The 22,518-nt window shown below is 34.9% G+C and overlaps 3 protein-coding genes across 4 annotated transcripts; 2 read left to right on the top strand and 1 right to left on the bottom strand.

Annotated features, from left to right (window-relative positions):
- Window positions 1-10,315: 10,315 nt before the first annotated feature.
- On the bottom strand, window positions 10,316-12,800 carry LOC111884189 (inositol-tetrakisphosphate 1-kinase 1). 2 transcript variants are annotated; one of them, XM_023880509.3, is made up of 2 exons: window positions 11,390-12,800; window positions 10,316-10,662 (listed from the first exon to the last, which is right to left on the bottom strand). In XM_023880509.3, the coding sequence occupies exon 1, from the start codon at window positions 12,578-12,580 to the stop codon at window positions 11,495-11,497; it is 1,086 nt and encodes a 361-aa protein (XP_023736277.1). In that variant the 5' UTR covers window positions 12,581-12,800; the 3' UTR covers window positions 10,316-10,662; window positions 11,390-11,494. The 2 variants fall into 2 exon arrangements, with proteins under 2 accessions (XP_023736277.1, XP_042755947.1); XM_042900013.2 differs by having other exon boundaries at window positions 11,727-12,799.
- A 7,393-nt stretch (window positions 12,801-20,193) lies between these two features.
- LOC111884140 (uncharacterized) lies at window positions 20,194-21,013 on the top strand. Its single transcript, XM_023880464.1, has 2 exons — window positions 20,194-20,787; window positions 20,885-21,013. The coding sequence occupies exons 1-2, from the start codon at window positions 20,194-20,196 to the stop codon at window positions 21,011-21,013; spliced, it is 723 nt and encodes a 240-aa protein (XP_023736232.1).
- A 377-nt stretch (window positions 21,014-21,390) lies between these two features.
- Window positions 21,391-22,461, top strand: LOC111884141 (uncharacterized). The gene has a single exon (XM_023880465.1). It carries the CDS (start codon window positions 21,391-21,393, stop codon window positions 22,459-22,461), a length of 1,071 nt encoding a protein of 356 aa, XP_023736233.1.
- Window positions 22,462-22,518: the final 57 nt, after the last annotated feature.

Here is a 22,518-nt window from a genome sequence, read left to right on the forward strand (position 1 = left end):
TGTTGTTCTTGTGAAATCCTTTGATTTCATCCTTGATTCATCATATTTCATCAAGATCTTCAAGTGTTCTTGGGTTGTGATCCATTTTTGGGCCGTGAACACTTCATCTTGGGTCGTGAACACTTCAAGTGTTTTGAGCCGTGAACCCATCTTCTTGGGTCGTGATCAAGTTTCAGCCTTTCATTTTCGATTCTAACACTTCTTTGTAAGTGTTCCCTACTTCCTAAGGTTGTTTCCTTTACATTTTAGTTGTTAAATGCACTAACTTTATATATATATATATATATATATATATATATATATATATATATATATATATATATGCTAAATAGGATCCATTTGTGCTCGGGACTTCACTAGTGATACCAAACATCCTATATCGATCTTTCATCCAATTCACTCACACCAGGTGAGTTCATACCCCTTCAATTACACTTTTAAATGCTTTTAAGGGGAGAATACAAGTAGAATACAATACAAATGTTTTTACCATTTACATGTGAAAACAACAAACAAAAGGATTTCTTATACTCAAAAACTTGTTAAAACTCTTTTAAACTATTTTAAACTTCTTTTATATCAAAATCATATTCATCTATTTATTTACGTATAAGTATGCTTTAACGGACTTAGGACTATTGCTAAATACCTTGACTCCTGTTCCTTGTTTGGTTGTGGGCTTAGGGTAGGATCACTAGTTCGACTGTCGGTTAAATCATAGTTATGCTCATTAAATACATATATGAATATTAAACCCATTTTTAAGGAATATACTTAACTTAGTTTCTTATGGTGAATAATTGAGTCTTTTCTGCAAATCAATAACATTTCAAACAAACGTACTAGTAAATTATAATAGGTATAGTTTAGAGAATCACTACTTACTATTTCTAGAACAGTGAAACATACATGAGTCAGTTAATACATACTATTGCTATACATTACATACATACTATCACAAGAACAAGAAAGAACATACATACTATAACAAGAACAAGATAACAAAAATGTGAGATACTACTTCATAGCATAGCAATATCCTTGCTATGACACACTTTATAACCAGAGTCTCCTTGAAGGGGAGCATGAGTTTGTGTATAGATCTATACAGGATTGACCATCCTACACCTTACTGCGAGCTACAGTGGGACCTGCAGGTCTACGGGTGACAAATATCATACCATTTTTGACGCCTGAAGAACGTTGTGTTTTATACTAGTCTATCAAGTATGGTTATAACCTTATCACATTTTAACCTAATTTAACTAGTTCGGTTTATAAGGTGGTTAATACATTCAGTAGTGTGTTTTATACAACACTACAACAAATCTTCATTTTTCATTACATTCATACGGTGATATTCTCACATTGAAAAATGCAAACTATTTTTCTAGTATAGATAGTCATAAACTTGGAAAAACATACATTTTTATGAGAGAACAAGCATACAAAACAATTGAGTATTGGTAGAAGAATACTTTTCATTTTAGTAGAAAATATAGGATTTTCTAGGAAGTATACAAACATTTACATCAAAACACTTACAAACATTTTCATGAAACGGATGCAAACTTTTGACACAAAATACTTATGCACTCACTCAAGTTTTATGTTGATACTCTCTTTTCAAAAAAAACTTGTACTCTCAGGTCACCAGTAAACAGGTACACTAGACCAGGTTCTGAGAAGACGAAGCTTGCTCGAGACTCGTCTTTTATTTTGATATATATTTGGTGTCTTACAACTACATTTAGAACACACATGTATAAACTATATTATTAATGCAATGGATGTTGTTGCTTGTTTTACTATTGTGCATTGTTATGATATTGTGCATGACGTCCTCCGCCCCCGAATGTTTCCGCCATCTCGATTTGGGGGTGTGACATATAACCGAAGCATAAGGGACTCCACTCATATCACCTATTTCCTCATTTGTACTTGGGCTTTGAGTCTTACTCAATTTGGCATTGCTCTCAATAGGTAGCTCTCTTTTCTTGGAATTTCCATACTAAACCGTTTTTGTACCTTATCCAAGTATGTACTTTAACTAAATCCAATTAGTCTTCTCTTTCTATCTCTCAAAATTCTTATCCCGAGAATATAGACAACCTCTCCTAGATCCTTCGTAGCAAAACACTTTCCAAGACAAGATTTTACTTCTAGCAAGGTTGGAATGTTGTTTCCCATGATTAGTATGTCAGCAACATACAACACTAGAAAAGTTACTATACTCCCACTAGCTTTGACATACATACAGGACTCATCCTCACTTCTAGAAAAACCATTTTTTTTGTTTACTTTTTCATGAAAGCAAAGATTCTAGCTCCAATATGCTTGTTTTAATCCATATATGGATTTCTCAAGCTTAAACACTCTATTTGGAAACCTTGCATCAACAAAACCCTCTGGATGACTCATGTAAACATCATCAGCCAACTTTCCATTAAGGAAAGCGGTTTTGACATCCATCTGCTAGATTTCATAGTCATGAAAGGCAGTTATGGCGAGCATTATCCTAATAGATTTTATATTAGCCACTGGTGAGAAGGTCTTATCATAGTCAATCCCCGAGGTTTGAGTAAAGCCCTTTGCAACTAGTTGTGCCTTGAAAGTGTGTACATTTCCATTCATACCGGTCTTCTTTCGACCAGGTTGTTGATCAACCAAATTCCAAACTTAGTTGTCATACATGGACTTGATCTTGCTGTCCATTGTCTCTTTCCATTTAGCAGCCTCAGGTCCTACCATTGCTTCCTTGTAGTTAGTTGGTACTTCCAAATTCACCAGTATACGATCACTGATAAACGTATCACTATCTGTAGTTATATGGAAACCATAGAACTCAGGTGGCATGCTAACTCTACTGGAACAACGAAGAGGTAATGAATTGTCAACTGGCTCAACTGGAATTTTTTCCTCTGGTTGAGTGCTAATGTCTTCTAAGGTTCCTTCATCTATTGACTCTTGAATCTCTTCAAGGTCAATTGTGCTCCCACTATCCTCTTTGCATATGATCTCTCTCGCAAAAGACTCCTCTTCATGCTAAAAAGACCACATTTTCACTTGTCTTGTAGAACAAATATCCAAAGACTTATGTGGGTAGCCAATGAAAATACATCTCTTACTTATGGATTCTAGCTTGTCATGAGTCTTTCATCTAACGAAAGCTTCACAACCCTAGACTTTAATATGTGCTACGAGGTAACCTTCCTTGTCCACATCTCGTAAGGTGTTTTAGCAACCTTTTTAGTAGGGACAAGATTTATAATATGGGTGGCTGTCTCTAAGGCATACCCACAGAAGGAAATGGGAAGAGTGGCTCAACTTATCATGGAATGACCCATGTCCAACAAGATTCGATTACACCTCTCAGCCACACCATTAAGTTGTGGTGTCCTAGGAGGAGTTAATTGTGAAAATATTCCAAATTCCTTGAGTTAGTCATGGAACTCGACACTAAGATAATCTCCTCCTCTATCAGATCAGAGCACCTTTATCCTCCTGCCTAATTGATTCTCGACTTCATGTTTAAACTCCTTGAACTTTTCTAAGGCTTCTAATTTATGTTTAATTAAGTAAATATAACCATATCTACTGTAATCATTCGTAAATATACAAAAAACCCATTAGCATCTCATGTGGTGGATCTGAAGGGCCCATACACATCTATGTGTATGAGATCCAACAAACATTCACCTATTTCACAAGATCCAGTGAAAGATTATTTTGTCATCTTTCCCAAAAGACAAGATTCACATTCATCATTTGGCCTAAGGTCAAATGACTCCAAGACTCCATCCTTTTGGATTTGGGCGATGTGTTTCTTGTTAATGTGCCCAAGACGATAATGCCACAAGCATGCCTTGTCTAAACCATTAGACTAATCAATGTGAAACACACTATTGCCTAAGCTATCAACATAAGTCACAGTTTCATACACACAATTACAAGGTAAAGCTTCAAATATAAAAACACCATTTTTATAAACAAAAATTGAACTAATCAAATCATTAAAAGAGTAGAGAAAACCTTGTCTAAACAATTCATGAAATTAAATAATGTGTCGTGTTATTTCTGACAAATAGCAACAATTAATCAAATCTACTAAGCATAAGTTGATAAGTCCCAATCTTGGTCATAGGAGAAGATCACTTATTGCCCATGATCAGATTTATCTTCCCATGCCCCACCTCTTCACTTTCTCTTAGCCCCTACAATTCAGAACAAATGTGAAAACCACATCTTGTATCAAGGACCCAAGAACGAGTAGATTGTAACATCCTCCTATCAAGGACCCAAGAACGAGTAGACTGTAACATCCCACTCTGACACGTATCACAATATTGTCTGCTTTGGGCTCCCGACGCGAAAACTTCCTAGGGGGTCACCTATCCCTGGATTGCTCTCCCCCGAGCATGCTTAACTATAGAGTTCTTATGAGATTTGTTGCCCTCAAGGCTTTAAAACACGTTGTGACAAGGAAGGTATCCACAAAACTTTTATAAGAAAATGTTTCGTTCTCCTTCCAAGCCGATGTGGGATTAGGTGCAACCCACCTTCACCCCCCCCCCCCCATTATAAGGTTCGACCTCCCCATTGAAAACATCAACCCGTGCCCCAAATCTGATACCATTTGTAACATCCCCCTCTGATATATATCACAATATTGTCCTCTTTGGGATCCCGAAGCGAAAACTTCCACAGGGGTCACCCATCCCTGGATTGTTCTCGCCCGGGCACGCTTAACTGCAGAGTTCTTATGGGATCTGCTGCCCTCATGGATTTAGAACGCGTTGTGACAAGGAAGGTATCCACACCCCTTATAAGGAGTGTTTAGTTATCCTTCCAGGCCGATGTGGGATCAGGTGAAGGTGGGTTGCACCTGATCCCATATCGGCCTGGAAGGAGAACTAAACACTCCTTATAAGGGGTGTGGATACCTTCCTTGTCACAACGCGTTTTAAAGCCATGAAGACGGTAGATCCCATAAGAACTCTGCAGTTAAGCGTGTCCGGGCGAGAGCAATCCAGGGATGGGTGACCCCCTAGGAAGTTTTCGTGCGGAGAGCCAAAAACGGATAATATTGTGATATGTGTCAGAGGGGGATGTTACATAAATGGTGAGTTATTAGTTTAAATATTGTATATACTTGTTGACGATGGCTTCACCTTGCCATCCTTGATGTCTTTCAAGTATTTGGGGAAGCTCCTCTTCCAATGGCCCTTGTCATTGCAAGAATAACAAGTGGCCTCTTTAGGGTCACTAACGGCTAGAATGTCTAAGTTGGGCTTCGCCTTTGGCCCATTGCTTGATGACCCAGCTTGGGCCTTGTTCTTTCAGTTATCTTTAGAAGCAACCTTTCTTTTCTTCCCTTTTCCTTTACAAATGGTAAGAACGGGAGCACTAGCAGTAGTGGTATGGGCTTGACTCTTACCCTTCATTCCCGACTCAGAAGTCTGTAGCAAGTTGTAGAGTTGAGCCAATGTGGTTTATGTGTTGTTCAAATGATAAGCTAATATAAACTGATCATAACAACTTGGCAAAGAGTTTAAGACCATTTCTATGGCCAACTCCTCTCCAAAGTGCACATTGAGCTTTACGAGCCACTCCACGTATCTTTGCATTCTCTGCACGGGGTTGCAGACAGACTCTCCCTCTTTCATTTTGCAAGCCATGAGGGACTTGACCACTTTAAAATTCTCTTGACGAGCTCTTTTGTGGTACTTTTCAACAAGGCAATTGTTCATCTCAAATGGTAATAGTCCTCATAGAACCTATATAATTCAGGAGTCATTGTGGCGACCATGATGCAAGAAACTTTTGTTGCATCATCGTAGTGTTTTTTGTAGGATGCTAGTTGTTCAGGAGTAGCAATGGCTTCATCAACTTCAACGAGTTTTTCTTCAAGTACATATTCTTTGCCCTCGAATCGAAGAGCCATCCTTATGTTGTGCATCCAATCATTGTATTTGGAGCCATCAAAGGTCACTTTGGAAACGATGGAGAATATGGAGAATTCTGAGCAGTGGGTAGACGACGATGGAGCAAAAGCATCAACAGGAGTAGACATCTATAGAGAAAAAGAATAGTTTTAGTTAGATGGCAATTATCCTTAATGTTTTAAACCATAATACACGATTAAGGCTAGGATCCAAAATAACAATTCACAACTAAAAAGAGGGATGTCGTACTCTTATTATGAATTTATGAAGGTAGGTAAAAGCAATTTACCAATTTCAAACCAGGAAATTCGTAGATCTTTTGAGATTCATTGAATCTATCAATAACATGTTTAATCTTAGATTATGCTCTACCACATATGGATGGGATACCGAGGATCACAAACAAGATGTGAATAACCATACAAATATGTTTGACACTCTCGATGTTATTTATCATCTCATATTAATGTGTCGGTTAACCACACACGCTCCATTAATCAATGATAATTTTCGAAACGTCCATTATTACTCTTTTTGTCTAATATTATTCTTGAATTCTCACTTTGCATTTTCAAAAATTTGTAAAATGAATTAAGATAAATTGTTGTTTATATCAAACTTAGTGGACATTATTAATCATTATAAAAATTCCAAGTCAGGAAAAAAGTCTTTTTTTCTCTCATGAACATTAATGATCACGAATTGTAAGTTTTTTTTTTCTCTTTTTCTTTTGTATATGCATTTTGATAATTTGACATTTGAAGTGCAAACTGTTTGCCTTGGGACTATTATCGGTTTGGAACGACCCTATGTCTGTGGCTTTGTGTGTGTCCAACAGTGTGATATGAGTGGTTGTGGATATTCATCGTGTTTGTGTGATTGGTAAAAAATGTAGGTATGTTGCTATAATGGGTGAAAATTAAAGTACTAAAGTTTTGTAAGTGGTTGTGTATTTGGCTTGTGGCGTTTATTTGTTCCAGACCATATCTCATCTAATCGAGGTTCTCACATAGGTACAAATTTTGGTGAACACATTCCTATAATATTGAATAATTTTTTAGCACTTTAGGCTTCAAGCACATTCCTATTCATTCCTATTTAATATTTCTTTTAAGTATCTATTTATTTCTCATTTCACTCAGATCCTAGAGTTTTGGATCTTGATTTGGGGTTCGAAGGGAATTTGGAAGTTTAATTTTCGGCAACACACTTTCAATTAATTCTCTTATTAGAATATTAAACACACACAACCAGATACACAAAGACACTATGCTCCTTCAACGTTGTCGGTGCAAGAAATAGTTATATACTTTTCTTAATTCATTAGTTACAGAATCATTCTTTCATTTTTTCCATTATAGCGAGAAGTATCAATTGTACTTTCCTTTCTTTGACATTTTATAGTTGAATGATGTAATTGAAGCTGGATGCCATTATGTACAAATTAATAAAAATACGTCACTATTTTTATTGCATGTAACTCTATATTTCATAACTATTGTAGTTAACCAAATGAATGAATGCATCTTCAGGTAGAGAGTTTGTCCTTATTTAGGTTTGTGTTCAAGTTTTTGTTCTTCCAAGTGTCATTGCTAATTTTATATTATATATAAATCAGGAGAATTAGGAATTGGTGGAATAATCAAAGAGCTTCAGCTTAGGCATCTTTAAACTCTCCTTCTAATTGAAACAGATCTTACGATCAATTGTCTTGTACCACACATGTTAAACGGTTATTGTTGTTTTGGGGATATTCACATCGGAGAACAGCAAGGAGTATTGATAACTAGAGGTGACACAAAAGAATTTTAGGATGACATAAACTTACTTTATTTATTAAAGTTGTTCAATGGAATTAAATTTATATGTTTTATTTCTAGGAGTTACGTTAAAGGACATGATTTTCCTTTTATTCTTATGGGAAATTTTAATATCCGTGAAACATAGAAATATATCATTATACATCTAGCACAATTCAAAGTTTATGATTTAGATATTTGGCATTAAAGGTTGTTTAGTGGAATTACGATGAGGTTTTTAAACTTTTGAATATTGATTCATGCGCATAAGTTACAACACAACACAATTACATTATTATACAAGTAAATAAAATATATATTTTATGTGAATAAATCACTTTCTTAAGTAAGGACCTTACATTCCTTTTTTTAATGTTTGAAACCATCTACTAATTAGTTTTGGATTTATTTTTAAATTTTGAACTTCTTCACAAATTATTCATTGGTAACTAAGAGATAAACTAATTTACAAAAAAAAAAGTATGATTTTTTTTTTTTACAAATTGTGTCGATTTGATAAATTTGTTACATAATTTTCTTTTTAATTTATAACAAATAGTTTGTACATTAAATATAACCAATTAAAATTTACAAAATAAAAAAATAAAAATCTCAAAATAATTGCATAAGAGAAAAGAATTTACATATGAAACAAAATATAACTATTATATTTTAAGGGTAATAAATTTATTCACTGTATACATTAGTCTTTAAATAATATTTTATCTACAAAATCATTTTGTATTTATTAATATTTGTATTTAACTATTTTAATTGCTCTTTATTCAATTATTTTACTTTGTGAACCATGGAACCCACAAATTATAATTTAGTTTTAAATAATATGTCAAAGAATTCACAAATGAAATCTAGTTATATTCAAAATGACAATGGATATGCTACAACAAAGGAAACTATTAAAGTTACTATGAAAGATATTAGAGATGAGTTATTTGCAATTCTTATACACGAGTTATGTAACGTGTCTTTTAAAGAGAAAATGACATTGGTTTTGTGGTTTGTCAACAGTCGAGGGGTTGCTGTGGAGATGTTTAATGTTATAAAACATGTCGATGACCCTCCAAAACTGTCATTTAAGACGACCATTTATTCACCGTTAACAAATTGTATATATCTACACTAGGGTTTGAGTACAAGGTTATGATGAACCTAATAACATAAGAGGTGCATTTAATGACTTATAGTCAAATGATTATGAATGTAGTAAAATCTACATAATTTAACGCTTGTGCTTCTTCCCAATTTAGTTGATTTCTCGTTTGTTAAACATAACGAGGTCTAATATATAAGCATCGAGACAAATTACAAGACAAAACAAGCAACAAAAATAATAGTCATTGGTTGCATGAGTGGCGGAGCTAGTATGTATGGAGTGGGGTCCATGCACCCCATTTTGTTGTAGCTCCCAACATATTTATACATATATAAATATATTTTTTTAAGTTAATAACCCTCTAAAAACACCTAGTTACTTAGTAATTTTAACTTCTGAGTTTAATTAAATTTTTTTGCATGGTTTTATGAGCTATTGGAGTGGAAAAACCAACATGTTAGATGTTTGATAATGAAAACTGCCAACAAATTTATTAGTTTTGTTAATTTTGAAATGAAAACAGATTGGGTAATTTGCATGGTTAAAAGAGAAAATTTCTAAGGTTATAAATAAAGATGTTATCAACTCTAAATTATAAAATGGATTTCAGTTTACTTTTGATCAGAATCCGCCACTGGTTGAATGTGTCTTTATTCTATTATTATGTTTATTTTATACTAATTTACATTATTATTTTTCTACATTGCATCGTTTATCTACCTCCAACTTTTACTATTGCTTCATGAATCTTGGGCTTAATATAAGAATTTTTTGTCACTTTACCTCTAGAAGCTCATACTTTTGTTCAAGTTGTCCAAGTTTGATCAATTTTCAGCGTTTAGTTCGATTTTCATAACTCATCTTAGTCATTGACTGATTATCTGGATGAGTTTTACAACACTGCAACTCCATAAAGTTGATTGCTAAGTGGAATTTTCTAAAGATGATTTGCAAGGAGGCCTAAAGTTTGTCGTCTTCTTCTCCTTGAATCTCGCTTTCGTCATATTTAATTTACAAATACTTTGTTCAGACGTAGTAAACATAAAGTATTTTCAATTTTCAAGTTGTTCCGTATGTTTAAACCAAATTTACTACTTGATTCTTCGATCAAACACTAGTGGAGAATACATATCTCATATTTTTCAAAAATTCCTACAAGAAAATGGCATAATTTCTCAACGATTGTGTCCTTCAACACCTTAAAAAACGGGTGGTTGAAAGAATAAAAACTATCACCTTGATGTCTATACGCTTCTATTAGATTGATTCCGTTTATCCATGCTAGGGTTTGGTTTAAAGCTCTTTTTATATCAATGCACCTCATTAAAAGACTCCCCTTCTCCATCATTAAACAAGATATCTCCTTTTGCTCGATTATTTGGTCGCAATCAACTTATTCTAATCTTTGTACCTTCATTTGTGTTATTAGCCCTTGTTGACTCTAACTCATGATGGCCTTTACTACAAATGGACATCAAGATTGCCTTTTTACATGGTGAATTTAAATAAGTTTATATGAAACTTCCTCATTGTCCTCACCTAATTATGTTTGCAAACTAAAAGGATTCTTACATATAGCTTGTATTAACTTTACATTTAGAAAGTATCCCAAAAAAGAAACATGTCATACCATAGAGTAATGGTTGTAGCATCTGAATATTTGTGTTCTACAGCATGAGCATTTGATGCTTCTTGCTGAATGTTGTATCGGGTCAAAACTGATCCTATCACCCAAACACATCTTTCACTTTGAGGCGAAAGGCGACAACTTGGCACGCGTTTTGCTACCAGCCAAACACAAAATCTGTAGTAAACAAAAGCAGGGCTAAAAATAAGCAGAAAAGGAATACGATTTACTGCATTGAATGTGTCATGTTATAATATGGAAAAATAGATTATCAAACAATAACTTTATTTATTAAAGGAAAAAAATAATCATATATTTCCACATCAATATGAAGACTTGCAATCCTGAATTAGTAGCAGAATCCATGTCCGTTTATGTTTTAGCAGATGCTTTGAATAGGTCAACGTTGACCAATTTGTATCAACTTAAGAACACACATAAAGCACATAACCAAATGCAAACCTTGTTCAAAGTGTTAAGTTCTACAAACAGTTCATTTTGAAGTCATGAGTTAGAGTCATCGTCTTAAAGATTCATTAAATGAGACTTTAGGATCATCGTCTTAAAGATGAAATATGTAGCTTTAGTAACAAATCATGTGCTAGTGCATTACCATTTTCACTAAATAAATTGAAAAGACACGATATATATATATATATATATATATATATATATATATATATATATATATATATATATATATATATATATATATACTGCAGCAACTGGAAAAGAACAAATATCATCATCAAAAAACAAAAGATTCATCCACCAAAGCTTTACAAGGCACAGACACTGTAATGTTTTCTGAGATATGGAGTACAATACGCCTTATAAAGCAAAGCAACCTAACCTCCCTACAATTTCCAAGTATTGGAAGAAAAAGAAAAAAAAAAAAAAGTACCTATCTTTCCAAAGTAAAGGATGATATGTACATCATCAACAAGGAACACCATGTAAACTGTGAAGAAACCTAAACTCAAGATCAGGGATGAGTGTTGATTCATTATCAGACCTGAAAAGGGTCCTGTTCATCCTTTTCAATAGAAAGAACAGGAAGAGACCCTTTTTGGTCACCATAAACATCGATTTTTTCAACCAATTTGGTTGTTTCTTTCTTGTTATTGAAAGACCTAGCCTCTTCTTTGGTCAAAACATCCCACAAGAAATCAGTCAAGACGGATTCATAACCAGGCATTTTGGCATAGCCAGGGAAATAATTGATGTCTACAACAAGGTACCTGTTCCCAATTCTGGTATCCCTGATCACATCAAAGTTGAAAAGATGCAATTTCATTGCCTTACGCAGCCCACGAGCGATATTAGTTATCAGACTCATCGGAGGCATCTCTGCGTCTTCCAAAATCTTGTAGTATATATCGTCATTCTTTGGATGCGAAGTCATGTTAGAAACCTGACAAAATGGTAAAGAACCATGTAAACTCCCCAATTTTTCTTCAGTAATGTCCGCCAAGGACTTCCGCTTCACGCATTGGACATATTCGCCGACCACATACACTTTGAAGATCACTCCGCCGTGGTTCACAAACTCCTGCAATACAGTAGGGGGTTTCAGTTTATCCAAACCCTCCCTACTGAAAACCAAAGACATTTTATGCGATTTCATACTTCCGTCCGCCACCAAGGGTTTCGCAATCACCGGGAACTTCAATCCCTCGCTCCAACACGTCGTGTCTTTCAGCTTCTCCGATTCGTATATCACCGTCTGCTTCGGTGTCCCAAAGGAAGCCGACTCACCGTCTTTCACCTCCGCCGCCTCAATCTCCGAAACCACTTCGAGCATGGAAATCCGGTTGTGTAACCGCTGGATTGCGTCAGGAGAATCGATTATGTAAGCGCTAGGGTTCCGAATGGAGTACTCCTTTAGCTGTTTCCGCCAGTCTTCAGTGTTCAACTTGTGAAGCACACAATCAAAAGGGCCTTGATCAATTAGCGGCTTGTCGGTGTCGATCCTAATGAGATCAATACCACGCTCTTTTGCCGAATTCAACAAAGAACACTGAACGAAGCTGCGCTGTTTCTTCTGTAACAGTGCGTAACCCACACTGAATCGCTTCTCCGTCACTTCCGCCATTTTATCAATTCTAGAACAACTGTATTTTCTGCAAATTTCACCAATGCAATCACAACGCTCATAACAAAAACTTCAATACAGAATTAGGATTCTTAGTTTTGAATTAGCAGTGATAAAAAAACAAATAGAAATCAGAATCGAAGAGCAAATACTGTAATTGTTCTAGTATGCTAGATATATATAAGTGATGTTTGTGTATTGAGAATGATGGTGCAGTTAGGTGAAACGGAGGGTATATATAGGGTTTCAGACGGTGAATTAACTCGTGTATCGAGTTACAGGATTCAACTATAGTTAAAGAATGGATAGTACACGTGGCATATTCATTGAAATTAAGCTACGTATATCTCCAACCGTTGGATTTATATACAGTGCCAAATCAACGGATGAGATCTAACTATTCTCTGACGTAAGTCAACCATAATGACTGATGCGGACCCACAAGTCGCTTGTTACACTTGACTACGGTCTTCCATCTGAATATCGTGTTCTATTTTTTGATGCTTATTTTTAACATTTAAAACTAGTACTTCCTATTTTCAGAAATTAATACTTTTTTTTTAATATATATTGTCTATTATTCATTTATGTGTTTAAACTATTTAACAAATACTAGGTGTGAGACTCATGTATTACACGGGTTTATTTAAAAAAAATATGAAATTTTAACAATTTGAAAAGTTTGAATTTATAAGAAAAATGAGAAATTTTTTGAATTATTAAAATTAATAATGCTTTAATATATTGAATACATTACATATATACATCATTTTTAATAAATACTTTACATATATATTAGCTTACATATTAAATATGAAATTTTAATTTAATAAAATAAAAAATACAATAAAATGACAATTAAAAAATAGAAAATTTAAAAATTCTACAAAATACCATGTGTTCAAATGAATGAGAAGATGTCATGTGACAAAAAACCTTCATTTATTAGAGTAGATATCAATAGAATAACTTCATATTTTTAAACAAACATATTTTTTTGATCTATTTATTTATGAGTTCATCTTTTTCTCACTGTCATACTAAACTCAATTTAGAGTCACATTTATGATTCATCTCCCCCTTCTTATCACTATCAAAATGTGTTTAATTCGCCTAACATCATATGTATTCTCTTCTCAACTTGTGATTATTAAACGAAGAATATTGTTGAATACCATTTCAAGATTGTGAGGGAACATGGTTTGATATGAGGATGCTTCTAATTTTTTAATGCTTACCAAATCACGTTGAAATATACAAAAGCCTCTTGCCACATTTCAACTTTGTAAATTGATAGTTGGACACGTGTACTTGTGTACAAATGTTGTTGATATACAAAATTAGTTGGACTGCCATAACTTTTTTTTGGATCAATTGAGGTTACTAAAATGTTTTTTACCTTGAATTAGGAGTTGTTACAAATCTCACCTCTTTACGAGAGCCAGGGCCCACCTTATACTACCATTGTATCTTTAAATTAGGGTCTCTTTAAATCATCAGTTATTCCACATGGATTTGATGACATAATTTTAATTATATGAGGTCGGAGAGTGGTACCATACTCCTTCATTAGGGGTGTAAACGACTCGAACCGAGCCCGAGCCTGACCAAGCTCGAGCTCGGCTCGTTTAATTTTGAGGAAACTCGAGTTCGAGCTCGATTCGAGCCTTAAAATGAAGCTCGAGTTCGGCTCGTTAACAATTTAGTGGGTTCACAAGCCTAATCGAGCCTAAACAAGTCTCTCTATGTGTGTGTGTGTGTGTGTGTGTATATATATATATATATATATATATATATATATATATATATATATATATATAGGCTCGTTTAGGCTCACGAGCTAATGAATTGAAGCTCGACCTGAGCTCATTTAATAAACGAGCCTCGTATTTAGGCTCGAGTTCGGCTCAGGCTCGTTTAATTCGATCTCGAGTTGAGCTTTTAATGAGTCGATCCCAAGTAGCTGACTAGCTCAGCTCACTTACACCCCTATCCTTCATGAAACCGTATTACTACGTAGGCGACACGTCAGCAATTACCACAAAAGTGGTTTCATGGCACACTCAAAGAGTGGTGTCACACTCAATTTAAAAGGTTTTAAAAAAAACACTTTTTAAATATGACCATTTAACGGTCAATTGGACTGACAATAGGAAGAGAGGAGTGCTCCCTTGGAGTGCCACAATGCGGTTTCTGCCGCACCAAAACTGCATTGAGGGGGTGGTATTCCAAGTTGATGTGGCAAGAGGGTGCACACTCTACCGCACCCACTCCTAGGAGTGCTCATTATTTGGATAAAACCGAATTTTTCAATTGGACAAATTGGATTGAACTATTTGGTTCGGATATTCGAATTTTTGGATTGGTTTTCAACAAAACTGAATTACTATTTTGGATATTGGATTGGTTTTGGTTTATAAAATATGTACCGAATAATCCAAAAAAACCGAATAACAATTTATTATTTATTTATTTTTAATATAACTATAACTATTTATTAATTTTATTATTTATTTTTTCAAATAAGTTTAAAAAGTTTCATCTAATAAAAAACATTAATATGCATTTTCTCTAAAAATGTCCTTATCTATTAAATATTAAACAATAATATACATTCTTAGTAGTTTATAAATTTTAAATCACAACTAAATATTTTTTTGCTTCTTCTATAAAAATTGGATAATATTATAATTATATGTCATTTTAAAATGTTTTAGTTTTTGAAAACCGGATTATAAAAACCGATCCAACTGAATTGTAATTAGATCGGATCGGATCAGATTTGAATTTAGTTTGAATTATTCGGATTCATATTTTGAAAACCAAAATCAATTTGGATTTACTTAATTGGATCGGATCGAACCGATCCATACAAACGAACACCCATACACACTCCCCCAAACTTAGGTTATGGCATATACGTTTCACATCTCATATTAAATCGGGTCGAATAACTCGGGTATCGAGTATATATTTTTGGGTATTCGGGTTAGCTGATTTTTTTTCAGACCGGGTATAAGATATATGTATAGGGTTTCGGGTATACCCGAAATACCCGAATTATTTAAAAAATAAAGGACCCATTGGGTAATATTCACACTTATCCAAATGTTGTTTATGACTTTATCCTTATTCCTGATATTTTTTGCTTACTTCTAGTATTTTAATTTGCAAATCTTCCATCAAAAATAATGAGTAATATATTTAGTTTATATATTAAACTTTTTTTTAATTCTATCATGAGATTCAACTTTTAAACTAAGACCTTTAAGTATTTGTTTTTTTAACCTTTTGTTATTGATTAAATTAAGTTGTTTAAAGATTACCTGATATCTCAAGTATTATTGACTAAAAAATTTCAGTGTTCAAAGTTTGAATATGTAACACCCGAAATCAGAAAGGTCAAGAAAGGAAAGGACAAACCCTAAGTTAAAGAGGGTTGACTCGTCGAGTCCAGGGAGGAACTCGGCGAGTCGGAGCGGGATCCGGGTGTAAAGCAAGTGACCGACTCGGCGAGTCGGCAAGTGGACTCGGCGAGTCAGGTCTGGGTTGGGAAACCCTAATTTCGGGACTTGGTACCCTATTTAAGCATCTTAATCTCTTCCCTAGGGCTCATTTGCGGCCCTATAGTCCAGAACCAGAAACCCTAAGCCGCCATTGTTGCTCAATCAAGCTTTCTTGCCAATTTGGGTGAATTGAAGGAAGAAGGAGGAAGGCACACATTGGGGATTCAAGAATTGGCAGTAGATCCAGAGTTTGTGAGGTCTTCCAGAGCTTTTGAAGGTAATGAGTCGCTACCTTCCCTCTTTTGCATATAGATCAACCTTTATCTTGGGATTTGGGACTTTTAGGACAAGTTTATGACCTATTCCGAGTTAGAAGACCAGATCTGAAGTTGCTACTTCAGATCTATGTGTATCTTGGCCTAGAGAATCATAAAGCATCAGTCTATGGGTTGATTGTTGAGCCCCTTTGTCTCAAACCCTAGTTTATAGTGATTTGAGCCTAGATCTCGTTAGCTACACGTAAAGTTTGCCACTTTACGTAAGGAATAGGCTTTAGAAGAGTGGATCTATAGTTTGGAGTCCATGCATGACTCAAAAATCCTTTGCATGTATGTAGATCTGAATGGACTCGGCGAGTCCTTCGAGTGGACTCGGCGAGTAGCTTGAAGATGAGGAGGAACTCGACGAGTGGGATGAACAGCTCGTCGAGTCGGTTGAAGACGGGCATGAACTCGACGAGTTGGATGAACAACTCAGCGAGTTGGTTGAAGATTGTCTTGTGCTCGGCGAGTCTGTTCTTAGACTCGGCGAGTCAGGTCGCGTAGTCCCAAACCCTTCGAGTTGAAACTCGAATCAGTGAGTCGGGTGGAGACTCAGCGAGTTGGACAGGTCAGGACTCGGGAATAGTTGACTCGGCGAGTCATGGACTGACTCGGCGAGTCGAGTCGCGAATAGAAGGACCCTGAGCATATGAACTCGGCGAGTCATTAGGTGGACTCGGCGAGTAGGGTTGACCTGGAAGGTTGACTTTGACCAGGATTTTGACCTTGACTAGAGTTGACCTAGTTGACCTTTGGAGGTCAGTTGGACTAAGTGTTATTTTGGCATTGGTAGCTCGAGGAGCTAGTGGAGCAGCAGTTCGGAGTCAGAGGTCAAGTAGCAGTCAAAGGATTAGCAGCATCAGTTCAGCAGTCTCAGGTGAGTTTCCTTTCAGTAGGAACGGGTCTACGGCCACAATACCAACCCGTTTAGTTAGCAGTAGTCCCGGACTTTAGTCCGATGCAGTAGTTAGAGTGCTTGATGTCTTTATGATTCAAGCATGTTTGTGTTATGTGTTCCGGACTCTGTTCCGATGCAGTATGCAGTATATGTGTTTATATTAGTTGATATGTGTTATGCTATGCCATGATCAGCCAGTTTCGGACTTCGGTCCGATGCAGTTAGTTCCGGACTCCGGTCCGATGTAGGGGACAAGGTCCCAGTCAGTTCAGGACTTCGGTCCGATGCAGCTAGTTCCAGACTTCAGTCTGATGCAGTGGGCAAGGCCCAGTATGTGCTTTATATGTATTGTATGGTATGTTGTAGATTGGGAGAGCTCACTAAGCTTCGTGCTTACGGTTTTCAGTTTTGGTTTCAGGTACTCGGTTTTCAAAAGAGGAGCTCAGAAAGATTGCAGTGCACACACCATAGTCAGTTAGCCTGGGGATGTTTGACTCTGATAATGAGATTATGATTTGAATTAATACTCTAAAAATTATGTTATGACTTATGATACAGTTTTGTAAATATGGTTTTAGTAATGTTTTTAAAGAAATTTTTAGTCGTGATTTTTGGGTCGTTACAGAATAACTTCGTTTATGTCTCGTTTGTTTATATAAATAAGCCTAATAGAACATGATAAATTTAATTCATTACATTTATTTTCGAGTAATACCTGAATTATCCAAACCTGACTTACTACCCGAATTACCCAAATTTAATTTGGGTCGGGTAATGAGTATTTTTTTAACATGAAAAACCTGAATTATCCGAAACCCGAAAAGTTTACCCGATCAACACCCTTACTCTGATATCATATCATATTTTTATCATTTATGGTTATTTGATATTCATCGTACTTTGTCTAGTAAGAGGATGGATCTCATTCTGTCAGATTTAATATTTGTTTATAGTTGTTGATTAAGTTATATATTAGATGTTCTATGATCAAGTCAATTGCTTCTAATTATGTTATCAAATAGTCTGAATATGTCTCGGTCAAACATAATTTTTTTTTTATCAAACCTAGTAAGAAACATATCAAACAATCATCACACTATTTGATACTACAATAAAAATAATATAATTCAAACATATAATCTTTAATACATCTCTTATTAACTTGGATAAGAGGTTGTATCTAACTCAAATAGTTAGATCTAACTTTATCGGTAACTACCAAAAAAATCTTTACTTAAAAAGTTACTCATCATTCTCTACATTACCATGTCACTCACAATTTTGAATTCTTTAATAAAAGTAATATTAATCTAAAATAAAAAAAAATAACAATAAAAGAATTATGATAAATTTTCTTTAAAATGCATTATAAACATTAAAAAATTATTATAAAGTCGTAAAAAACTCAGTCTTGCAATTGTTTTGTAAGATGTTCATGAGAGTAAAAGAGTAAAATATTTATATGAAAATGTTATTAAAAAAAAGAGTATTTATAAGGTTATATTTGAAAAGAAATCGTAAAATACAATAAATGAACAATTTTTTTGAATGTTGAACGTGTGACATCCCGTGGCTAAGGCTCCATCCAACCATTGGTGAATCCAGAATAGATCCGAGGGGTATCCCTTGATATCTCTCGAAAAAAATTTAGCAATGTCAATTTTTTTCGGAAAAATCGTTTTATGTTGGAGTTTTATATCGAAAAAAATTGGGCTATCCTAAAAAAATTCAGGTTATTTCTAAATAGTCCAAAATACAAACAAGCCAAAATGGTCCAAAAAATTTAAGCCCACACCAACTAGTTTATTAAAACAAAGACGTATAAGCACAATTGGTTGAATGAAAAAAATCGGATGTCTGTTTGTCTTGTGATCGTCGACTTCTGTGTTCTGTCAATCTGTCAACTTGTCTTCTGTTGTGATCGACTCATCGTCGACTTGTCATCGCAACCCTCACCCACAGAGACACTACATGTCGTCTGCTACCAGAGGGAGAGCTCTGGCGACCTCCTCCTCAGCTCCACCTGCACAATGCAACAAGTTAGTATAAAAAATACTCAATCCTTTTATGTATTTATGTTAATTCAAATTCCAATTGTTTGTCATTATATTTGAAAAATTAGAAATCAACAATTAACTTTGTGAAATTAGGGACTTAGGGTTAATAATTAATGATTATTTGTTGTTGAAACATGAAATCAAGTTATAGTTGATATATTTTGATTGTAGGTTCATATTTGTTCATTTGTTGTTGAAACTTGAAATCAAGTTTATAGTTGATATATCTTGATAAATGATAATTTGATTGTAGGTTGTTATTTGTTGTTGAAACTTGAAAACAAGTTTATAGTTCATATATTTTGATTGTAGGTTGCTATTAAAAAAATTTCAAAAGACAATTAGATGTTGGCGACAACAATGGTGAAGGAACTTCCAAAAAGTAAGGCTAATGAAAGTAACCAAGTTCCAGAAACTAATCAATCTATTCCAAAACCACAAGAACCACAATCTAATGAACTTACTCAAAAACCAAAAGTGACACAATCTTTTGATTTGAATGATCTTCCTTCGAACCCAGGGGAGAGGCCAAAGATTACATCTTATATTCCTAATCAAATGGATGAAATAAGGAGGACATATTTGATTGAATGACCTTATCAACCAAATAGGCATAGTTTTGAATTTACCTTATTTAGTAATAAGCCAAGACATTTTGCTGTACAATGATTTATTGATTTTCCATGGTTAGAGTATAGCATAAAAAATAAGAAGTCATATTGTTTTTGTTGCTACTTGTTTGGAGACATGGTATGGAAACAATGTGGAAGATACGCATTTATAACCGAAGGCTTTGACAATTGGAGTAAAAAAATGCTCGTTTCGGAAACATATGGGTAATATTCAAAGTTATCTCCATAAGGCCCAAGAAAAGTGTGATTTGTTATTAAGAAAAAACCAACATATTGGTGAAGTCTTGCATAAACAAAATGAACTTGAGAAAAGTAATTATGAAATTCGGTTACGTTCTACAATCAGTAGTTGTAAATTTTTATTGAAAAATGCATTACCATTTCTTGGACATGATGAGACGGAAAAGTCTAATAATAAAAGATTTTTCATTGAAGTCTTATATTTGATTAAAGAAGATAATGAGAAGATTTTTAAAGTTACTTTAGAAAATGCTCTAAAAAATGAAAAGTTGACTTTTCCGACAATTCAAAAAGATATTGTCAATTGCTTTTCAAAAGAGATAATCAAGTTTATTTGTGATGAAATTGGTAAAGATGTGTTCGCCATATTAGTTGATGAGTCTAGTGATGTTTCCAAAAAAGAACAAATGGATATAGTTTTGAGATATGTTGATGGACTTGAGATTATAAAGGAAAGATTTATTGGAGTTGTTCGTGTGTTGCATACATTGTCTTTGACTCTTAAAACCGTCATCGATACCATATTTTCCAACAACAACTTCAGTATGGCTCAGGTGAGAAATCATAAAATATTTATTCTTTTAAATTTTCATACAATATTAGTTTTAATTTTATTTCTTATATTTTTTATTAATTTTTTCAAATATATAGGTGAGGGGGCAAGGTCATAATGGAGCAAGTAATATGAGTGGTGTATTCAACGGTTTGAAATCTTTGATTTTAAATGAAAACAGTTTTGCACATTATATGCAAGGTTTAAAAAGGCGGTTTGAGGCGTAAGCCTCGAGGCTAGCCTCGGCTGAGGCGTGAGAAAAAAGCCTCAAATCCCAAGCCTCAGATGGCCAAAATGAGGCATAAGCCTCACCGGAGTGAGGCGGCTTGAGGCGACTTGAGGCGTCGAGGCTTAAGATTCATCAGACACATGTTTCTATTGACATTTTGACTTTTTTTATGACTTTTTATTGACTTTTTTTGTCTTTTATTCCCGACTCTTCAACTCTAACTTATTTTTCTATACATATTTATAAACTTCATAAACCCTTTCTAACCTAGTCAGCCGCCATCGTTTCTTTTCCCTCTCGCCATCGTTTCTTTTCTCTCTCGCCATCGCACCCCCTTAAATTCTCTCTAGAAAACCGAAGGCTTCAAGATTTACGATGGCTGGTAAGGGATCACGAACAGATCCCGCTTGGCAGTATGGTGTAGAAAAGCAGGTGCCGGCAGAGGGTGCAATGAAAGGGTATAAATATCTAATGTGCAAGTTTTGTGAGAAAATTATCACCAGAGGAGTACATAGGTTGAAAGCCCATCTTGCTGGTACGCACAAAAATACATCACCTTGTCCTCTAGTGCCTCCAGTAGTGAAAGAAGAGATGAAGCAATTCTTGAAAGACTTTGAAAGTTCAAAATTCAGATACCAACGGAATTTTGAAGAGGCTATTAATGGTGGAGCATACTTTGTAGGTAGTGGAGGTGTAAATGGGAGTGTGGGTGCCAACGCACCAGAGCATGGAAACTGCTGTCCAAGTGTCCAAAGGGGTGTTAGAGGGCCAATGGATCGATTTGTGAATACACCAGGAGACGATGAAGAAGGACCAACTTCAGGTGGAAAAATGACACCAACCACAGTTAGAGAGCAACGAAACAAGGTTTGCTTAGACATCGGGAGATTCTTTTATGAGAATGGGATCCCGTTTAATGTAGCAAATAGTCCTTCATTCGTTAGTATGCTACGTTCCGTTGGTAACTATGGTCGAGGATTGAAACCTCCTACCATGTACGAGTTGAGAAATTGGATCCTACAAGAAGAAGTCAAAACAACAAACGCAACTGTGGACGAGATAAAAGCAACATGGAAGACCACTAGAGTTTCATTGTTATCGGATGGATGGTCGGATATGAGAAATAAAAGCTTGATCAACTTCTTAGTGAACAATCAACATGGTACAGTTTTCTTAAAAACAGTTGATGCATCAGATTGTATCAAGAATGCCCAAAAATTATTTGAGTTACTTGATGGGGTAATTGAAGAAATCGGTGAAGATGTTGTTATTCAAGTGGTGACTGATAATGCGAGTGCTTACAAAGCCGCTGGAACATTGTTGATGGAGAAAAGAAAGAGTTTGTATTGGACCCCATGTGCTACTCATTGCATCGACCCGATGCTTGAGAAAATTGGGGACTTGACACAGCAAAAAAATGCCTTGATCAAAGCAAAAAAAGGTTAGCAACTTCATTTACAATCATCAGTGGGTTTTGAGTTTAGCTAGAAAGTATTTAAAAAA

The sequence above is a fragment of the Lactuca sativa genome, chromosome 3 (genome assembly GCF_002870075.4).
Source record: "Lactuca sativa cultivar Salinas chromosome 3, Lsat_Salinas_v11, whole genome shotgun sequence".
NCBI lineage: Eukaryota > Viridiplantae > Streptophyta > Magnoliopsida > Asterales > Asteraceae > Lactuca > Lactuca sativa.